A 22,797-nucleotide genomic window follows, 5' to 3' on the forward strand; every position below is an offset into this window, starting at 1 on the left:
GCCTGCTTAGGCATCCCACAGTAAAACACTGTCTAGGAGAAACCAAATATATTGACAATAATATTCACATACGTTCATTAGTCAACGTCTGATATCATGTGTGAGGAGTTAAGCCTAAATACACCCCAGTTTGGCTTAGTGATTCAGCCCTCATTGGAAGAACAAATTATTTGAGCCCTTGCCATAATATATTGAGGTTTGTTTTGGACACTCAAACATAACAGAAACCTTGGTTTTTTAAAACCAGGAGATCTCCTGTAGGCAGTTACAGAGCAATATGCATCCATAAAAAAGTGCAATACCACATAGAATTAACATTTTCAAAAACACTGGTACAGAAAAATATATGGACTCGGCACGATTGTCCCTTGGGAGAATATATCTCTCAACATGCCATAATTATCAAAAGCAACATATTCTCTTAACATCTGTCTGTCAAACAAAATTGCTTACTTTCATTTTAGAAATAAACAAAAATATGGTTCCTCAGATGAAATCCCAATTTTCATGAAATACAGGAATTATATGAATTGACTATACACTATGAAGGACGGACACCCAACAAGCAAAGAGCTTATTCATAATCAGTTGGGGCCTTGTCAACATGTGCTTGGCCCCGGTGGGAAACTAATGGACAAGACATCGCAAACCACAAGGTCTGCAGTGTCACGTTCTGAAACCAGAACAGCAACAGCTCAGGAGGAAACAGAACAAGATCAGCTTAGATGGCGCAGCAAAGATTGCCGACAGCACGGGCACAAGAACACTTCAGCCTCTTGCACTTCACATCCTCCTCCTTTCTCGATGCAGGGCCAGCTCCGATATCCGCAACATCACTTCTCAAAGTCCGTCCAACACTTCTTCCATAAGTAGTTTGGCTCTTGTACTCAAGTGAGCTAAGTGCCGAAAGTGGCCCTTGTGCAGTGGACCAGAGTTCTGGAAGCGACAAGGTAGTTCAGCAGACCTGCAGCATGTGAGCGTTTCCACTGAACTCCTCATCAACCTGAAACAGACGAGACGCTTTGTTAGATCACCTGCTCATCAATTCAATCACCCTTCAACTAGTACCATCATGGAGATATCACTTAATCACTCTGCATTTATTTTCGAGACACTCACCTCAGAGTAGGCAGGTAGGTTCGGGAACTGGAATGCAGAGGCGTGCATGAAGATGGGGCTGTCGTCACCATCGTAGTCATTCAGCAGGGGCGTGAGGGGCTGGTCCAGGCGGCAGTCACGCGTGACATCACAGTAGCTGGGGGGAGCAGAAGGCATGCGCAGGGACACCCAGCTGGCTGAGGCGTTGCTGACTGAGCCATCTGTGCTGCTCATGCTGTTGGTGCGGCTTCCCAGGCCGGCTGTGCCTATGACCAGCGGCAGCTCCAGGATCAGCTTTTCGCTGCCTGGGATGTGCATGTAGATCTGGAGGAAGGGATAACATTAGAAACCAGACTTGCCGAGTGGCCATTTCAAAAGGTTGCATGTCTAAACTAGTGCGGTCACTTGGCTAATCCCCTTATCCAACTGAAGGGATCTGGCGGATTTACAGTAGTGACCATAGTATTACAAGCATGTCTATGATGAGTTAGTTTGAAGGTTGATCAATACACTTAATTTCCCCAATGAAAGTTCTTTGCTACTAGAAACGGCTGCTTACAACCAAAACCATTAGCACTATGCTATTATGCTAGTTGGAGGGGATCAAGATGCTCACCATGAGGGCATACTCTACACGGATGATGTTGCAGCCCAGCATGGAGGGCTTGATCTTGGGCACCCGGATGGTCTTGCCCTGCCAGGCATCGCACATGCCGGAGATGATGTGGTTGCCGCGCACTGAGGAGAGCTTCTGCCGGAAGACTTTGGTCCTGCCATTGGCCTGGTAGGTGTGCTTGGAGATGATGGCCGCCTTGGGGACTACAATCCGTGAGCAGGTGTTCTCAAACTTGGCGCAGATGCAGATGTCTTCACCCTCACAGAACCCCTTGCGGTCAATCTTGGCGTTCAGGGACACCTGGCCATCAGGAATGAACATGCAGGTGACCTTCTTCTCCTTCATGCCACCTGTAGGAGACTGAAGAGAGGGCAAGAAAAATAGTGGTTTCACAGGGGCTCACTTGAACAGATGTTTAACCATGTTTTTTAGAGCTCCAATTCAATATCTCTATTCCTTCATGTCCACATAAATGCCGAGTTAACTTAATAATTTAAAGACTTCTAGGGTCTATGACCTGAATTGCATGTGGTCAAATCTGTCCATGCTTTAAGGCTTTACAAGGAAGGCAGATGCGCAGGATATGACAGAGGTGCCCGACCTGAAGCTTTACGTCAGGACCCGACTAATCCCACATTTAAAATTATAGCTCAAGGGAAAAGTCTGCGATACAGACTGCTCACTCTTAATGCTTTCAAAATGTCATATGTTGTGTATCAGAAATACTATTAAAGATGAGTTTCCTTTCAGACTTCAAGTGGCAAGTTAGCATGCAACTCAGCTATTTCTACTTTTGCAGTTCAGGCTGCGGTAAGTGAGAGATGAACTCACCAACAGATCTGGTGTGTTCACATCCAGGGGCTCCTCCACCTCAAAGTGTTTCTTGCACTCCAGGGCAGGCTGAGCAGGCCTCTCCATAAAGGCCTTGACATAGTATTGGACATACCCAAACTTGCCCTTGTAGGAAGACACAATCTGCCTTTGGAAAAACAAAAAGGTAAAGATAAGACAGAGCCACAGACCCAGAGAGGAAGATTTATTGTATTGACTCAATAAAAGAACAGGCCAATGCAGAGACTTACCCTTGCTGGGGGAGCTCAAATCCAAACATGTACTCATACTTGTTGCCAGGTCTAAGGAGAACTGATCCATCTTGATCTGAAAATGAAAAAATAGCTATTTAATAAAGGTGATTTATCTTGCCAATTCCACTAATCAGGCAAAAGGTTGGTTTATTTTATTTTTACTTTACAGCTGGCCTGTATTATACTAGACCTGGACTTTATCAGCTATGTTAACTTCCTGCCAAGCCTTGTGTTGGGGGTTTGCCAAGGACACCATGCCACTCTGCCAAGTATGGTGAAACATAGATACTAAATGCTTGACACCTCATAAGGGGATTCCCTGTATCAACTGACCATACACTCCTCAGTTAATGCTGCCATAATCTTTTGCATTGTTCATTCCATGAAATTCAACTCTAAATCAATGACTCCTCATAAGTAGGGGTCACTTTCAGTCTAAATAACAGCAAATATAACTTCTTGGTAAAGTAACCTAATAACGTTATTTCACATGAACTTAATCTGTAATTCGACCCTTACAGTGACATTTGAAATGCATGTCATTATCACGAAATTGATTTGAGTCACTAACCTCAGCTAGCAAGTTCATCATCATCGACAGCAGCACCAGCTAAACGGGCATCCCCATGGCTACACTTAAAAACAAGTTATCATATTGATTGCTTGGGGAAATTCTAGAAGGATCTTACCAGCTGGCTGGTCATCAAGTTGAACAACCTCTTCGTATCTCAAGTACTCATTCTCCTCTCGGCATTTCTGCTTTCCTTTGGCATATTCCACCTTTGCGCATCCAACTCCGAGCACTTTCATAGCCGAGACTCTCGTCACCTCAGCTACTTCCACCAAGATCTTCCCGGCTACTTTGTCTCCACTGCAGTAAAACGTCTTGCTAGGATCGCTGAAAATAACCTCGAAGGTCTTCACTCTCTTTGACATAACAACCATGTTCGCTATTTAATCGATATTCAAGTCGAAGATTTGAACTGCAAGAAGTTCAAAGCTATTCCAATTCGAAGTTTTGTTGTTCAATTAGACTGTCAATATGATTGAGTGAGTGAGGTTCAGAGGTCTACGATTGTGAAGCAGAGCAAAATGCTTGCTTTATAGCGTACGACTAAACTCATGGGTTACCTACTATCATGTTAACAGTGTGCGCAATAAACCAAGAAGGCGCAGCTTTTATATGAGGACACCAGCCAGTGATTCACCAGGGTTGTCGATCACCTAAACTGAGCATGTGGAAGCAGAATGCACATCATGGCTCAGCGCATGCACATCACTATCATTGGTTGAAAAAGATGTTTGTGTCGTCTTTAACCAATCACCACCCGGGAACTGCGCGTGGACACCTCGTGGCTGAGAGGATAGCGCGAGTGCTCAGCAGCTGTAACGGATGCGGAGGAGTGGCTAGACTAGACGCTTGTCTGGAGAAAGAAATTAACTTCACAAGCCCGGGACAGGAAGGAGAGAATTAATTTGCCCTCAAATCTAATATATGATTTAGTATTTTACAGCCCCATCGATTTACATTTTCCATCCTGGTAGTGGATAAATTAGTGTTATGGCAATAACTATTGTCAGTCGTGTTGGGAAAACAATTTGACAGAGTTGTTTGAGGACAAGCTTGCTTTGGAATATTTTTGTAAAACCTTTTGGTCATATTTTTACGTAGGCTTGGCAAAGCCTTCAGTGGGTTTTGAAGGAAGCACACCGTGATTAGGTTCACACACTGCACACAACATAAAACTTACAATCATCCTCAAAAGGATCAAAAAGAACTACATACATTTTCCTCCGGTTTGTTATTCCATGAAACCCACTTAGAAAAAGTAGCCAGCACTGCATTTATGAGGGGTGATGTTCAGTGTACATCCACTGCTATTATTAAATCAACATCCAAAACGACATATTGATAACTAACATACGGACTCTAAAGTTCCCAGCATAGGCTGGCCGAATTAATACCTGTTGAGGATAGAGGGCGCTATTTTCACTTTGGGGGGAAATCGTGCCCAATTTAAACGGCCTCGTACTCTATTCTTGCTCGTACAATATGCATATTATTATTACTATTGGATAGAAAACACTCTCWAGTTTCTAAAACCGTTTGAATTATATCTGTGAGTAAAACAGAACTKATTTTGCAGCAAACTTCCTGTCAGAAAYTGAAAAATCTGAAATCCAGGCTCTGTTCCAGGGCRTCCCTAATCGTTTGCTTGAATTCTATTAGTATACATGCACTTCATACGCCTTCCACTAGATGTCAATAGGCTGTGAGAGGTGAAATGGGGTCTCTAGCTCTTTCTATGGTGAAAAGAGATGACATGACCCCAGAATTCCTTTGTTCAGGAAGCGCATAAAGGTCACCAGTATTGGCATCTGAAAAGCATTCGTTATAGACGTGTTATATCTCCGGCTTTGATTTTATTTGATAAATGTAATAATATCATCGTGAAGTATGTTTTTTCAATATAGTTTTATTAGATTATTGAAATTTTTTCGGGAGTTTAGGCGTGTTGCGTTCTTTGCGTTTGGTGACGAAGGAGAGCTTAGCGCCACTTAGCTAGTTTTGCTTGCTCATTCGAGAGGGAAAAATGCCATTCTAAAACCAAACAACGATTGTTCTGGACAAAGGACCCCTTGTACAACATTCTGATGGAAGATCATCAAAAAGTAGGACCCATTTATGATGGTATTTCATATATCTGTCGAACATGTTTACTTTTAGTTAGCGCCCAGATTTTGGGGGCTCTCTCGCAATAACGTAAGCTGCATATCGTAATGAAGTTCTTTTTAGAATTCTAACACGGCGATTGCATTAAGAACTAGTGTATCTATCATTTCCTATACAACATGTATTTTTTAGTAAAGATTATGAATAGTTATTTGGTCAGAATAGGTCAGTGTCAGAAAAATATTCGAACATTCTGGGAAAAAGCTGCTAAGTTTTCAGAATGTGTAATCACGGATTTCAGCTCTAAATATGCACATTTTCGAACAAACCATATATGTACTGTGTAATATGATGTTATAGGACTGTCATCTGATGAAGGTTTATGAAGGTTAGTGAAAATTAATATCTTTTGCTGGTTTATTCGCTATCGCTAACGTGCCTATTGCTATCGCTAACGTGCCTTGATGAATGAATGCGGTTGTGTGGTAGGCTATTGTAGTAAGCTAATATAATGCTATATTGTGTTTTCGCTGTAAAACACTTAAAAAATTTGAAATATTGGCTGGATTCACAAGATGTTTGTTTTTAATTTGCTGTACACCATGTATTTTTCAGAAATGTTTTATGATGAGTATATAGGTATTTCACGTTGGTCTCTATAATTACTCTGGCTGCTTCGGTGCTATTTTTGATGGTAGCTGTGATGGTAGCTGCAATGTAAAACTGATTTATACCTCAAATATGCAAATTTTTCGAACAAAACATAGATTTATTGTGTAACATGTTATAGGACTGTCATCTGATGAAGTTGTTTCTTGGTTAGTTTGGTTGGTTCTTGGTTAGTTTGGTTGGTTTCGTGCATGCTACCTGTGCTGTGAAAAATATCTGTGCTTTTTTGTATTTGGTGGTGAGCTAACATAAATATATGTGGTGTTTTCGCTGTAAAACATTTTAAAAATCGGACATGTTGACTGGATTCACAAGATGTGTATCTTTCATTTGCTGTATTGGACTTGTTAATGTGTGAAAGTTAAATATTTCTCAAAAATATTTTTTGAATTTCGCGCTCTGCCTTTTCAGTGGAATGTGGGAGGAGTTCCGCTAGCGGAACGCTGGGGCTAGACAGGTTAACCCTTTCATGCGTGAGTTCCAAATATCTCTAACGGTCGCCCCAGCGTGAGTTGTTTTATGCACGTGATGTTAGAACGTTCTCTCCAATTCCAGAATGTGATTGTTATGTAATAGTACATTTAATCTGCGCTGCCCTCAAAGAAAAGCACGCCGCCTGTTTTATTTGTCAATTTGAAATTATTTTCTAAACAGTTTTTTATTTTATAATAACAGTTTGAAATGAGGTGTGTTCCGCCTCATTTCATTCACATAAAAAAAATTACTTTTGCGGACCAATTAATTTTTTTGACATTTCTGACCCGGACAAATTCCCCAAACACTTCTCAATTGTTTGTGCAGTTCAAGTCTGCAGACATTTACTCATCTGCCGTCCTGCATACATGTGTTCATATTTTCCACCTGTCACCTGCATCGCAATCAAAGTTGTTTTCGTTACCAATAATAACTTTGGAAATGAGTGCGTTTCTATCAAAGTGCCTGCATGTCGTGTTATGTCGTTTCTACTGTAGCATCATGTTTTTGTGTATATTCCTTATAACCGCGGACACGCGATGTAACGTTACTCATTTCATAACATGTATGGTGTTATACTCAATGCTTAGGTATCTAGCTACAGTCTTATTAGCTCTGGAAAACAATGCTAATTGCGTCACGGATGTATTAGCATGTGTTGTATGTTGAAGCTACCCTGGCCTTTTGACTCCCAAGTGGCACAGCGTCTCAGTGCTAGAGGCGTCACTACAGACACCCATCTTCAAATCCACCAGACTCCGTTTCTATCAAAGTAAGTGCCTAATTACGTTATATTAGTTTCTGTGTCGTGTTATACCGTTTCTACTGTAGCTCACTGTGTGTATGGAGCATAATATATTTGTGTATATTCCTTATAACCGCGGACACGCTAGGTAACGTTACTCACCTTTTATGGTGTTATATTCAATCGTGCTTATGTAACTAGTTACATTATTCTATTAGCTCTGTAAAACAATGCTAAATGCGTCAGAAGTATTGGCATGTTGTATTTTGACGCTACCRTGGAAAAATATCTTATACCACTTGGTCGTTTTCTGAGTTCATTCCACAAAGCTGTTTATCATGTCGGCCTTATCCACTGCCCCCATTTTGAGGTAATAGTCAAGCACGCAGTCTGGTTTGATGTTTCTCTGTCTGGTTTGTTTCTCTCTCCCGTCAGGTGGTTCACCTTCCCTGTGGCCGACATGGTTGCTGTATGGACAGTGGAGAGGACATGGACGTCTCGTTTGTCATGGCACTTTACTGCCAGCTGTTGACATCTCCTCTGTCACATCTTGTCATACACGGCGTCACTTTAGGATGGCAGTAGCGTTGATGCATGAAATGCAGTCATAGCAGCAGAACTAGAAAGCAGTCTTGGGAAAAAGAGGTGGCAAGAAGGGAGTTGCAACATAGGATCTCTGCTCCGTATTCTCTTAAGGGAGTTCTTCTTTCTGTCACCAGGAATGTATCATTTCACTTAATTGCTCGGTCGTCCCCACCCCCAACCCTCCTGGCTGTAAATAGTATCCACTCTTACAGTCCGCCCCCTCCGCCATCCCACCAACCCCACCCCCCAACCACCCGCGGGCGCCGAACCAGCCGGCACCCCCTCTGCCACAACATCACACACACACGTCCCCACGCACAACGCCTCCCGTTACCACTCGCTCCACAACAGCCGCGCCCCCTGCCTGAGCCAACGCGGACGAACCACCACTACACTCTCAAGGTTCCCTACAAGACGCCAAGTCGCACGTAAACTGATTGAACACGCTAACTACGCGTCACGTAACCCACTAACTCACGCTAGCCCATACTTACATCCGTTCCCCCCCATGGCCTCTCTCTTACTCCTTGTATAGCTCCAAGGCTAGCGCCTGGTCCTCTACCCTCTATGTTCAATCCAGCCATCCACCTCTGTCCAGAACACACCACTTGCACAACGCACTCCTCGAATCAATGGACCACTGCGCAAGGACGGGTTGACTCACCAGACAGGGACACTCATCACCCACAATCCAAGCAGGGCCACGGACCGGTCGAAATGGCTCCGGCAGCCTTCCACCTACCAACACGAACACTCCTGTACCTCCCATCCCAACTCTCAGTCACACGCACCACCACTCACCACGCATCATATTCAATAACTGGAACTCGCGCGACACTCTTGTCAGCCTCGGCACAACGGGGCTCCTCAGCAATGTCAAGGATTCCTCTCACTGGCTACAAGCGTCTCTGGCAGGCGGCCCATGCTACCCCCACCTCGTCAGAATCTGATTCTCGACAATTGTGAGCTTGTCTCATTTTGACCCCAAGTTATTTGACCCTAATGCTACAGTTTTCCCATTCTAGCTCACTATCCTACATACATAAACCACAACTACTCCGAAACTGGTTTAGCACGTGAGAGGGTACGTGAGTTGACTTGCCAAGCACGCACCACATTGTCCTCAATAAAACACACATCAGCAAAATACTTAATTGTGGCCGCACATTATTTGGCTCGCTAATTAACCTGCTTTTCACCTTCCACAATGTTTTCAATCCTATGTGACAACATCAATCGCATCTCCGACCCTTCCTGGCACAGATTGTCAATGGGCACATCCCACTGTGCGCGGTATAAACAATACCTTTTTGCACGGTTGTACACTGACTCTCATCGCACCGACTACGCTCATTCAGCCTGTGTAGCATGCCTTTGTTGCACATAACAATTACACAACACTCTCTCGCGGTTTCACTATCCGTCTGTTCTCGAACCAAAGACTGCATTATACCACACACAACCGAGGTGATACGAGCCCCTTTCACCTCATCCTCCTCTTTGAGCGACTCTCCACGGAACATGAACCGGCGTCGGACTGCGAACGCACAGTGGTTTGACACACCACACTCCAACATGCAATACTATAAACAGAACAAACATCCATCTTGTCTTCTCTTATTATCTTCCAGGTTTTCCTGTGAGGAACAAGATGCATGGCTGCCGCTGAAACTAATCCGTCGGATTTCACCTTTCGATATCTCAAAAGTGCTTTTTCCCTAATTATCTCGATCACATGGTGAGCGCCCGCATCACCCGTGACTCGGAACTTCAACATCCATCCCACTCGAATACTCCTGCTACCTCACCAGCTAAATCTCATACATTGATCACCCTCTTATCGCCTCCACGCCGAACCGCGCCTACTATGAACAATCCATCTATCTGCTTTGCGTCGGTAAATATCTTCATCCTCAGTACCGTGCTTGGAACACAACACCTGTAGCCCATTTTCCCGGTTACAGATGCATTGTGTCCTTTGCCTAACCAATCATACTTCCGCTGAATCCAAATCTGCAACATTAGCATCACCACAACACTAAACTGCTCACATTCTGGACATAACTTTGTAAGGACTGTGTTTGTGTAAATAGTTTCTGAAAAAAGTGTGGCCAGCTCAAATGCTGATTGTTGCGTCGTTCGAAACTGGCCGTTCTAAATGAGTGTTCTAATCACACGGGTGTGATCGTACGCTTCAGGGACCACTGTAGAACGATCACACCCGTGTGATGGTACATGTGAAAGGGTTAAGAAATCATTTACATGACAGAAGACAATAGCTGAATATTTTTTAATAACAGACAAATTACATAAATGAGTGGCTACTCTGACTGACAAACTGAGATCAATTGGTCTTGAATTCGTCAGGGCATGGACTCTACAAGGTGTCGAAGCGCTCCACCGAGATTTCGGCCCATGTTGATTCAAATGCTTCCCACAGATGTGTAAAATTGGCTAGATGTCCTTTGGGTGGTGGATCATTCATGATACACACAGGAAACTTTAGCGTGGAAAACCCAGCGCCGTTGCAGTTCTTGACAAAAACCAGTACGCAAATTGATGGCGGGTGCCAGAACAAGGGGGAGTTCTTATAGACCGCCAGCAAAACAAAACCCTCTATTTACATGTTGCATATGAGTGCATTTCACACTACTTTTGGATTATAATTTAACTGTAAAGCTGGGATGAAATTCGTGCTTAATAGAATGTTTGTGTCATCATCGCAAATCAACTGCATTAAACTTATAAAACACTTCAACTTCAACCAGTAAAATGGCTCTTTGGCTAGCTTTTACTATTAAATGAGTTAACTTGACAGCCTATCCTATATCAATGACGTTAGCATTTTAGCTAACAACTTCTGCATCCAAAATAGTTATTTTGCAAAGATCACAAGCAAATATAATCTTAGCGACTGTTCAAGCAATTATCAAAACATCATTATAAGCGTATGATAACCCAACAAAGTAATTTTGTTTAGAAGTAATAAAAACGTACATCATACTTTGAAAAACAGTGCTGCTGTTAGCAAAAAAAATAATTCTAACGGTTCTACAGACAGATAAGTATTTTCAGCTGTATGCATTTTCTTTCCAAACTACGTTTTTCCCTCGGTTTCTGAAACCAGCCCTAAATATAATCCATAGATGGCAGTTCCCATTCAAGTCAGGACTGGCATACATTCCAAGGGCACCCATGAGTATAACATTCGAATTGCCAGAGTAAGAGGTTCCAAAACCCTTCTATGGGTTATATTTCTATAACCACAAGGCATATTTGCAGTGGTGGGAAAAGTACCCAAGGTCATACTTGTAAAGATACCTTAATAGGAAATGACTCAAGTAAAAGTGAAAGTCACCCAGTGAAATTCTACCATAGTAAAAGTATTTGGTTTTAAATATATTTAAGTATCAAAAGTAAATATAATTGCAAAAATGTACTTAAGTATCAAAAGTAAAAGTATAAATGATTTCAAATTCCTTTTATTAAGGAAACCAGACTGCACAATTGTTTACGGATAGCCAGGGGCACACTCGAACAGTCAGACATCATTCAGAATGTCACGTTCCTGACCTGTTTTCTTTTGTCTTGTATTTATTTAGTTGGTCAGGGCGTGAGTTGGGTGGGTTTGTCTATGTGTGATTTTCTATGTTGGGATTTTTGTGTTCGGCCTGGTATGATTCTCAATCAGAGGCAGCTGTCAATCGTTGTCCCTGATTGAGAATCATACTAAGGCAGCCGGGGTTTCACGTGTGTTTTGTGGGTGTTTGTTCCTGTGTCAGTGTTTGTGCCACACAGGACTGTTTCGGTTTTGTCACGTTTGTTGGTTGTTTTGTATTTTGAAGTGTTTGTTGACTTTCATTAAATAATGAACACTAACCACTCTGCGTTTTGGTCCTCTCCGTCTGTCAGCGAGGACAGCCGTTACACAGAAACAAAGCAGTTGTGTTTAATGAGTTGCCAGATCAGAGGTAGTAGAGATGACCAGGGATGTTCTCTTGATAAGTGCATGAATTTTACTTTTTTTGTCCTGCTATGCATTCAAAATGTAACAAGTGTTTCAATAATACATCAATATTGCTTCAACGAGTACTTTTGGGTGTCAGGGAAAATGTATGGAGTAAAAAGTACATCATTTTATTTAACAATTTAGTGAAGTAAAAGCTGTCAAAAATATAAATAGTAAAGTGCAGATACCCCAAAAAACAACTTAAGTAGTACTTTAAAAAGTATTTTTACTTAAGTACTTTACACCACTGCATATTTGGTGCACGCTGCCCAAACTGTGGCCTTCCCAAAGGTAGGCATACTGGTAACTGCCAAAATAAAGGATACATTTTCCTGGCATGGTTAAGGTCCACTTGTAGAATTTATTGCCAAGGTGCATTGAGGCTGTTCTGGCAGGACATGGTGGCCCAACACCCTTTTAAGACTCTTTATATTGGGGTTTCCTTTATTTTTGTCAGATACCTTTATGTGCTTGTGATACAACTTAATCCACAGTATTTTTTAAGAAACTATTGATCCTCTGTAGCTAAATTATGCTCTCTGGTGTATTTTTAACATTGAGAGCGGGCTCCTGTGGTTGAATAAAAAAATATTATAATAAAACAAAATAACCACATTTTTTATTTATTTGTTTATTCTTTTGCCTCTTGGGCCCAGCCCCTTACTCACACAATTGACCAGTCACATTTATTTATTATGCAGTTTTTAAATTAATCAATTACACAATCAAGACAGGGCCTGCCAGTTACCCATGTGGGTCTCCTACCTCCTCTCCACCCCCATATGATGATTAGCAGAGTGGCAGCAGCAAGCTGTCTACACTCATTGCGAGTGGGCTCTTGAGTCCTCCTGTGATTGGCAGTTGCAGTAAAAAAAAATAGACAAAATATATACTACATATGTAATATATACAGTATATATAGTATATACAGTATATATTTATTTTTTATTTTAAAAAATTGCTTCCTCTTGTGCCCCCCACAGGCCTGGGCCCAGGGGCCTCAGCATAGGCCTACATGCATGCATGCAGGAGCACGCACGCATGCATGCACACACACATGCTTAATTGCTTTGGGTTCTTTTCAACCATGACAAGGACTGAAGGCCCTGCAACCATGGGTCACAGGAACGCTTTCTCAACAACTGTCATCTTTTTAGCATGTAGATCCTATGTCTTATCATTATCCTATAAGTAATGATCCTAACTAAATACCAGCCATTTTGAGTCAGTTCAAAATATGATACATAGAGAGACATATTATATAACCCTTATAATAAGACATCATAAAGGCGCATACATGCTTATAACAAGTTATATATAACAACCTCTCCCTCAACGTGATCAAGACAAAGGAGATGATTGTGGACTACAGGTGAAGGCGGAACAAGCACGCCCCCATTCTCAAGGACGGGACTGTAGTGGAGCAGGTTGAGAGTTTCAAGTTCCTTGGTGTCCACATCACTAACAAACTATCATGAGAGGGGGTATATTATTGTGGCCCTGGTGGCACAAAATCAAAAGTCTGACTGCATGGAGATGCTTTGGAATATGGTCAATACGGGGGACTGTGTTGTGGGTGTTTCAGGGGAAAGGGGTACATCTGACCTCCATCATCTAGGACGTGACAATGGTTAATAAAATCCCCATTTCTGCCCATTTTTTTTGCACAGTTTTGCAGGCTTTCTCAGACAGCTGCAACTGTATATGCATTTGTAAATCAAGACCTTTCTTGAGTTGGGCTCTGGGATGGTGCAACTGTTGAAAATGTGAGCCTATGGTTGTGTGGGGGAAAGGGGTTGAGTGTGTATGATGAGTGTGTGGGTGTATTCCACAACTGTTGCAAGGGAGTAAAAGATGTTAGGGACAATATAGGATGATTCACAATTATTGTTTGCTAATATAATAATTGCTTGCAATAATGTAATTTTGGTGATGGCGAGACTGGTGAGAGGTAAAATCCTTTGCATAATTTGCCTACATTACTACAAATATTAATAGCTAATTATGGAAAATAAGATAAACAGGATTTAAAAAATGTTTTTTTTTTAAATTGATGGCTATACATAATACAAATCGAGGTGAGGGCGATAGAAATGCATTTGGCAGTTGATCTACTTCTGTTCTGTGAGTGGCCCTGTGTGCACTTTTCGAAGGATGGATCCCAGTCTCTTCAGGGCTATGGGATCCGGGGGGTGGGGGTGGTCTGCCGGGCGTTGGGATGACAACCCAACTCGGGATGAGGAGGGCTTTTAGAGGGTGGAATAGTGGGGACCAATTGGTTTACTTAGTAACAATGCAAATATCATGGTACAGCTATATAGACACTCAATCATTATGTTACTTGTGAATGTTACGTTTACTAACATATATTTAGATAAATAGAATTGAAAGTTGTGTCTCTTTACGGTAAGTGGTGAAATAAGTTTAGCCAGTTATAATTGTAATGGCTTACCAGATAATAAGAAAAGACGATCAGTATTTACCTGGCTAAAAGAGAAGGGATATAATTTATATTGTTTACAGGAAACTCATTCAACAATTTTAGATGAAGTTTTGTGGAAAAAGGACTGGGGGAGGCAAAATATATTTCTCCCATGGGCAAAGAAATTCAAAGAAATTGGTATTAACAGTCATTTTGATCCAAATGTGCAAATTGTCCAAACAGATCATCAAGGTAGATGGATAATTTTAAATATGTTATTGGACAATAAACAGATATGGCTTATTAACCTATACGATCCAAATAATGATGATCCAAGCTTCTTTGAAAATATATATAAGCCATATCTTGGCTTATGTAGCAAGCAACACTAGACTATTATTATGGTGGGAGATTTTAATATGGTCTTAAATACCTCTATGGACCGTAAAGGAAATCACACTACAAACTATCACCCTCAGGCACTTAAGGAAATCATGCATGTCATGGATATATTGGAATTAGTGGATATATGGAGGCTTAAATACCCTGACCTAGTGAGATATACATGGCGGAAGCTTAATTAAGCTAGTCGTCTTGATTACTTTCTTATGTCATTCTCTCTGGCACCAAAAGTTTAAAAAGTGTTGATAAGGGACAGAATGCGGTCGGATCATCACATAATTGGCATATATATTATTCTTACAGAATTTCCACGTGGGCGAGGATATTGGACATTTAATCAAAGCCTACTAGATGATAAATTGTTTATAACTAGGACAGAAAAATGTATAACTGACTTTTTCAGACAAAACATAGGTACTGCAGATCCCCTTATTGTATGGGACACTTTTAAATGTGCCTTTAGAGGCCATGCAATTCAGTACTCATCTATAAAACAAAAGCAATTTAGATCAAAAGAGTCCATATTAACAAAGGAAATTGAAGGACTAACAGTACAGTTAGATAGCAATAAAAACTGTGCCATAGAGGCACAGAATAAGTTAGATGAAAAACAAAAAGAAATGGAGGAACTTATTCAAGAAAGATCCAGTGTAATATATTATAAAATTAAAGCGAACTGGATGGAATATGAGGAAAAATGCAACAAATTCTTTTTCAATATTTAATATAGAAATGCTACAATTTTTTTTTATTGAAACTTGTTACAAATGATGGAGTCACGCATTATTCACCAAATTATATTTTAGTTTCAGTCTCTTTCAGATTTCTTTCCTAATAATAATGTAAAATTAACATCTGTACAGAAAGACTCATGTGAAGGCCAAATTACAGAGGAGTAATTTCTTGATGCAATTAAAGCCTTTAAGGCTGGGAAAACTCCAGGGCTGGATGGCATACCAGTGGAAGTATACCAAACTTTTTTTAATATACTCAGAGGACCATTATTAGCATGTTTTAACACTCCTAAATAAATGGTAGATTATCAGACACGCAACAAGAAGGTCTGATATCATTCTTACTGAAACAGGACCCAAGTGGTATATATAAAGATCCAGTCCATTAAAAAAATTGGAGGCCACTTACACTTCAGTGTTGTGATGCAAAAATCCTAGATAAATGCTTGGCGTATAGAATTAAAAAAGTATTGTCAGATATTATTCATCCTAATCAGACAGGTTTTTTACATGGACGATACATTGGAGATAATATAAGACAAGTACTGGAAACAATAGAATACTATGAAATATCGGGGACACCAGGCCTGGTTTTCATAGCTGATTTTGAAAAGGCTTTTGATAAAGTTTGACTGGAGTTTATATATAAATGCCTAGAATATTTCCATTTTGGTGAATCTCTTATAAAATGTGTTAAAGTTATGTATAGTAACCCTAGGTGTAAAATAGTACACTGCTCAAAAAAATAAAGGGAACACTAAAATAACACATCCTAGATCTGAATGAATGAACTATTCTTATTAAATACTTTTTTTCTTTACATAGTTGAATGTGCTGACAACAAAATCACACAAAAATGATCAATGGAAATCAAATTTATCAACCCATGGAGGTCTGGATTTGGAGTCCACTCAAAATTAAAGTGGAAAACCACACTACAGGCTGATCAACTTTGATGTAATGTCCTTAAAACAAGTCAAAATGAGGCTCAGTAGTGTGTGTGGCCTCCACGTGCCTGTATAATCTCCCTACAACGCCTGGGCATGCTCCTGATGAGGTGGCGGATGGTCTCCTGAGGGATCTCCTCCCAGACCTGGACTAACGCATCCGCAACTCCTGGACGTCTGTGGTGCAACGTGGCGTTGGTGGATGGAGCGAGACATGATGTCCCAGATGTGCTCAATTGGATTCAGGTCTGGGAACGGGCGGGCCAGTCCATAGCATCAATGCCTTCCTCTTGCAGGAACTGCTGACACACTCCAGCCACATGAGTCTAGCATTGTCTTGCATTAGGAGGAACCCAGGGCAACCGTACCAGCATATGGTCTCACAAGGGGTCTGAGGATCTCATCTCGGTAACTAATGGCAGTCAGGCTACCTCTGGCGAGCCCATGGAGGCTGTGCGGCCCCCAAAGAAATGCCACCCACACCATGACTGACCCACCGCCAAACCGGTCATGCTGGAGGATGTTGCAGGCAGCAGAACGTTCTCCACGGCGTCTCCAACTGTCACGTCTGTCACATGTGCTCAGTGTGACCCTGCTTTCATCTGTGAAGAGCACAGGGCCCAGTGGCGAATTTGCCAATCTTGGTGTTCTCTGGCAAATGCCAAACGTCCTGCACGGTGTTGGGCTGTAAGCACAACCCCCACCTGTGGACGTCGCCCTCATACCACCCTCATGGAGTCTGTTTCTGACCGTTTGAGCAGACACATGCACATTTGTGCCTGCTGGAGGTCATTTTGCAGGGCTCTGGCAGTGCTACTCCTTGCACAAAGGCGGAGGTAGCGGTCCTGCTGCTGGGTTGTTGCCCTCCTACGGCCTCTTCCACGTCTCCTGATGTACTGGCCTGTCTCCTGGTAGCGCCTCCATGCTCTGGACACTACGCTGACAGACACAGCAAACCTTCTTGCCACAGCTCGCATTGATGTGCCATCCTGGATGAGCTGCACTACCTGAGCCACTTGTGTGGGTTGTAGACTCCGTCTCATGCTACCACTAGAGTGAAAGCACCGCCAGCATTCAAAAGTGACCAAAACATCAGCCAGGAAGCATAGGAACTGAGAAGTGGTCTGTGGTCACCACCTGCAGAACCACTCCTTTATTGGGGGTGCCTATAATTTCCACCTGTTGTCTATTCCATTTACACAACAGCATGTGAAATTTATTGTCAATCAGTGTTGCTTCCTAAGTGCCGACGTTTGATTTCACAGAAGTGTGATTGACTTGGAGTTACATTGTGTTGTTTAAGTGTTCCCTTTATTTTTTTGAGCAGTGTATATAATGGCTACATCTCAGAAAGTTTTTAAATATCCAGAGGAGTAAAACAAGGTTGTCCACTATCGGCATATGTATTTATTATTGCCATCGAAAGGTTAGCTGTTAAAATGAGATCCAACAATAATATTAAGGGATTAGAAATCCGTGGTTAAAAACAAAGGTGTCATTGTACGCTGATGATTCATGTTTTCTTTTAAAACCACAATTAGAATCCCTCCATGGCCTCATAGAGGATCTAGATACTTTTGCTAACCTCTCTGGATTAAAAGCTAATTATGATAAATGTACTATATTACGTAAAAAAATGCTAATTGTACATTACCATGTAGTTTACCAATAAAATGGTCTGACGGGGATGTGGACATACTCAGTATACAAATCCCAAAAGAAAGAAATGATCTCACTCCAATACATTTTTATAGAAAGTTAGCAAAAATAGATAAGATCTTGCTACCATGGAAAGGAAAATACCTGTCTATTTGTGGAAAAATCACCCTGATTAAATCTTTAGTCATATCACAGTTGACCTATTTGCATATTGTTTTGCCTTCACCTAGTGACCTACTTTTTAAATTATATGAACAAAAAATATTCAATTTTATTTGGAATGGCAAGCCAGACAAAATTAAAAGGGCCTATTTATATAACGAATATGAATTCGGAGGGCAGAAATTATTAATTAAAGCATTAGACCTCTCACCATAGGCATCAGTCATACAAAAGTTATACTTAAATCCAAACTGGTTCTCTAGTAAATTGGTAGGAATGTCTCACCCCATGTTCAAGAATGGCCTTTTCCCTTTATTCAGATTACAACTGCTCACTTTCAGATGTTTGAAAAGGAAATAATCTCCAAAATATGGTTATTTTTTAACAAGCCTTAGAAAGTTGGTTGCAATTTCAGTTTAATCCACCTGAAAAGACAGAACAAATAATACAACAAATATTGTGGTTAAACTCAAATATAACAATTGATTTTTTTTTTTAAATATATTTTTCAATGAAATGTTTAAAAAATGTATAATTTTAGTGAATGATATCATAAATAGAACTGGTGGAGTTATGTCACACATGCAGCTAACACAGACACATGGAAATGTCTGCTCTACCCAAAATTACAACCAACTAATTGCAGCATTACCACAAAAATGGAAGAGGCAAGTAGAAGGGGAAAAAGTAAGGAACTTGTCTTTCGACCCTGCATTAAAGAACATAAATGATTAAAGAAAAGTGTGACAAATAAAAACATATACCAATTTTATTTAAGGACCAGAAAATTGACAGCTGTGCCATATAAATTGTAAAATAGTTGGGAAGAGATTTTCGATGTACCACGCAAAATAACGCCGGATTCAAAACTTCCAATTTTTCTATTTAAATTACTATACAAACTTCTTGCAACCAACAGAATGTTATATATATGGGGGATACAATCTTCCGAGCTTTGCAGATTTTGCTGTGAGGAGGCAGAGTCATTAGATCATTTATTTTGGTACTGTCCATATGTAGCTCGTTTTTGGTCACAGGTCCAGGAATGGCAACATTTGCCTAGAACTAACGCTGCAGTGTCACGCCCTGACCTTAGAGATCCTTTTTATGTCTCTATTTTGGTTTGGTCAGGGCGTGAGTTGGGGTGGGCATTCTATGTTTTGTGTTTCTATGATTTTCTATTTCTATGTTTTGGCCGGGTATGGTTCTCAATCAGGGACAGCTGTCTATCGTTGTCTCTGATTGGGAACCAATACTTAGGTAGCTTTTTTTCCCACCGTTCTTTGTGGGAAGTTGACTTTGTTTAGGGCACTTTGTCTTTGAGCTTCACGGTTTGTTTTTGTAGTGTTTGTTGTTTTGTTCGGCGTCTTTTCCAAATAAAGAGAAAATGTACGCTTACCACGCTGCACCTTGGTCCTCATCTTTCAACGGCCGTGACAGAACTTCCCACCACCAAAGGACCAAGCAGCGTGGTAAGGATGAGCAGCGTGGCCAGGGGTATGTGACAACCTGGGAGGAGGTAGAGAGGTGGTCGGTCGACCCAGGGAGAGTGCCAGAGCCCGCCTGGGATTCTATGGAGCAGTGCGAAGAGGGATACCGGAGGATGGAGTCGGCGAGACGAACACGGCTGGCAAGGAAGCCCAAGGGGGGGGCACACGGGGAGTGTGGCAGAGTCAGGTTGGAGACCTGAGCCAACTCCCCGTGCTTACCGTGGCGAGCATGTGACTGGTCAGGCCCCGTGCTATGGGGTGATGCGCACTGTGTCTCGGCCGAGTATTCACAGGCCGGTGTGCTCGGTGCCAGCGTCCTGTATTTGCCGGGTGGAAGTGGGCATCCAGCCAGAACGGGTGGTGCCAGCTCTGCACTCGAGATCGCCAGTGCGCCTCCACGGCCCAGTGTATCCGGTGCCTCGGCCAAGGAAGAGGCCTCCTGTATGTCTCCCCAGCCTGGTGAGTCCTGTGCCTGCTCCCAGAGCCAGGTCTCCTGTGTGTCTCCCCAGCCTGGTGAGTCCTGTGCCTGCGCCCAGACCGGAGCCTCCAGAGACGGCCTCCAGCCCGGCGCCTCCAGAGACGGCCTCCAGCCCGGCGCCTCCAGAGACGGCGAGGCCCGGAGCCTCCAGCGACGGCCTCCAGCCCGGAGCCCCCAGCGACGGCCTCCAGCCCGGAGCCCCCAGCGACGGCCTCCAGTCCGGGGCCCCCAACAAGGGCCCCCAGTCCGGGGCCCGCAACGAGGGTCCACAGTCCGAGGCCCCCTACGAGGGTCCCCAGTCCGGGGTCGGCGGCGAGGGTCCCCGCACCAGAGGTGCCACCAAAGTGGGGTGAGCCAGCGGTGGAGCGGGGTCTGCGTCCCACGCCTGAGCCGCCGCCGCGGATAGATGCCCACCCAGACCCTCCCCTATAGGTTTAGGTTTGGTAAATTATCTTTAATTTACAATCTGTAGAAGCTATGAGAATAGAAAGGTTCAGTACTTTTGTGAAGCATCACAGCACAGTTTAAAAATATATGGCAAATAGAAATCCAAAATGGATGGTGTTAAAAGATAGATGGGAGGGGTTGAATGGAGCTGAAGGGTGGGACTAATAACAAGATAACCAATGTAAAACATAAAATGTATATTGGTTCAGAAATGTTGTGAAATAGCACAGTTGCAAATAGAAATCAAACTGGATGGACATCAGAAATAGAGGAAGGACTAAAAACAAACAAAATATAACCATTGTAAAATAGATTGTGTCTGTAAAAATAGATTGTGTCTGTAAAATGTGTATAATATGTATAAGGTAGAAGCCTAAGTGCTATTGTTTATTAGTTTACTCCAATTGGGGGAAGGGTGGTAGGGTTTGCGGGGAATAATAAAGGTATATTCTAAAAAAAAAGCAAGTATATCTATATAGGTATGTGTATGTATGTATATTTGTGTATATGTATGAATGTTTATGTAGGCATATGTATACGTATGGGTATGTACGTGTATGTACAGTGGGGAGAACAAGTATTTGATACACTGCCGATTTTGCAGGTTTTCCTACTTACAAAGCATGTAGAGGTCTGTAATTCTTATCATAGGTACACTTCAACTATGAGAGACGGAATCTAAAACAAAAATCCAGAAAATCACATTGTATGATTTTTAAGTAATTAATTTGCATTCTTATTGCATGACATAAGTATTTGATACATCAGAAAAGCAGAAACTTAATATTGGTACAGACCTTTGTTTGCAATTACAGAGATCATACGTTTCTGTAGTTCTTGACTAGTTTTGCACACACTGCAGCAGGGATTTTGGCCACTTCCTCCCTACAGATCATCTCCAGATCCTTCAGGTTTCGGGGCTGTCGCTGGGCAATACGGACTTTCAGCTCCCTCCAAAGATTTTCTATTGGGTTCAGGTCTAGGAGACTGGCTAGGCCACTCCAGGACCTTGAGATGCTTCTTACGGAGCCACTCCTTAGTTGCCATGGCTGTGTGGCTTCGTGTCGTTGTCATGCTGGAAGACCCAAGCCACGACCCATCTTCAAATGCTCTTACTGGGGAAGGAGGTTGTTGGCCAAGATTCGCGATACATTGCCCCCATCCATCCTTCCCCTCAATACGGTGCAGTCGTCCTGTCCCCTTTGCAGAAAAGCATCCCCAAAGAATGATGTTTCCCTCCATGCTTCACGGTTGGGATGGTGTTCTTGGGTTGTACTCATACTTCTTCTCCTCCAAACACGGCGAGTGGAGTTTAGACCAAAAAGTCTCTATTTTTGTCTCATCAGACCACATGACCTTCTCCCATTCCTCCTCTGGATCATCCAGATGGTCATTGGCAAACTTCAGACGGCCTGGACATGCACTGGCTTAAGCAGGGGACCTTTTCTGTCGCTGGCAGGATTTTAATCCATGACGGCTAGTGTGTTACTAATGTTTTTCTTTGAGACTGTGGTCCCAGCTCTCTTCAGGTCATTGACCAGGTCCTGCCGTGTAGTTCTGGGCTGACCTCACCTTCCTCTGATCATTGATGCCCCACGAGGTGAAATCTTGCATGGAGCCCAGACCGAGGGTGATTGACCGTCATCTTGAACTTCTTCCATTTTCTAATAATTCGTGCCAACAGTTGTTCCTTCTCACCAAGCTGCTTGCCTATTGTCCTGTAGCCCATCCCAGCTTGTGCAGGTCTACAATTTTATCCCTGATGTCCTTACACAGCTCTCTGGTCTTGGCCATTGTGGAGAGTTGGAATCTGTTTGATTGAGTGTGTGGACATGTCTTTTATACAGGATAACGAGTTCAAACACGGTGCAGTTAATACAGGTAATGAGTGGAGACAGGAGGGCTTCTAAAGAAAAACTAACAGGTCTGTGAGAGCCGGAATTCTTACTTGGTTGTATGGTGATCAATACTTATGTCATGCAATAAAATGCAAATTAATTATTTAAAAATCATACAATGTGATTTTCTGGATTTTGTTTTAGATTCCGTCTCTCACAGTTGAAGTTTACCTATGATAAAAATGACAGACCTCTACAGGCTT

General features: G+C 42.2%; 1 protein-coding gene across 1 annotated transcript; it reads right to left on the bottom strand.

Moving 5' to 3' along the window:
- Window positions 1-464: 464 nt before the first annotated feature.
- On the bottom strand, window positions 465-3,953 carry LOC111954995 (thioredoxin-interacting protein). Its single transcript, XM_023974996.2, has 6 exons — window positions 3,489-3,953; window positions 2,797-2,872; window positions 2,546-2,693; window positions 1,715-2,074; window positions 1,120-1,422; window positions 465-1,003 (listed from the first exon to the last, which is right to left on the bottom strand). Exons 1-6 carry the CDS (start codon window positions 3,742-3,744, stop codon window positions 956-958), a joined length of 1,191 nt encoding a protein of 396 aa, XP_023830764.1. The 5' UTR covers window positions 3,745-3,953; the 3' UTR covers window positions 465-955.
- Window positions 3,954-22,797: the final 18,844 nt, after the last annotated feature.

Source organism: Salvelinus sp. IW2-2015, linkage group LG30 (assembly GCF_002910315.2).
Source record: "Salvelinus sp. IW2-2015 linkage group LG30, ASM291031v2, whole genome shotgun sequence".
NCBI classification, from domain to species: Eukaryota; Metazoa; Chordata; class Actinopteri; order Salmoniformes; family Salmonidae; genus Salvelinus; species Salvelinus sp. IW2-2015.

Coding starts and splice junctions, on each gene's coding strand:
- LOC111954995 (XM_023974996.2), bottom strand. CDS start 3,744: ATGGTTGTTATGTCAAAGAGAGTGAAGACCTTCGAGGTTATTTTCAGC. Junction 2,873..3,488: donor ACTTGATGACCAGCCAGCTG/GTAAGATCCTTC, acceptor TTTCATTTTCAG/ATCAAGATGGATCAGTTCTC. Junction 1,004..1,119: donor ACCTACCTGCCTACTCTGAG/GTGAGTGTCTCG, acceptor CGTCTGTTTCAG/GTTGATGAGGAGTTCAGTGG.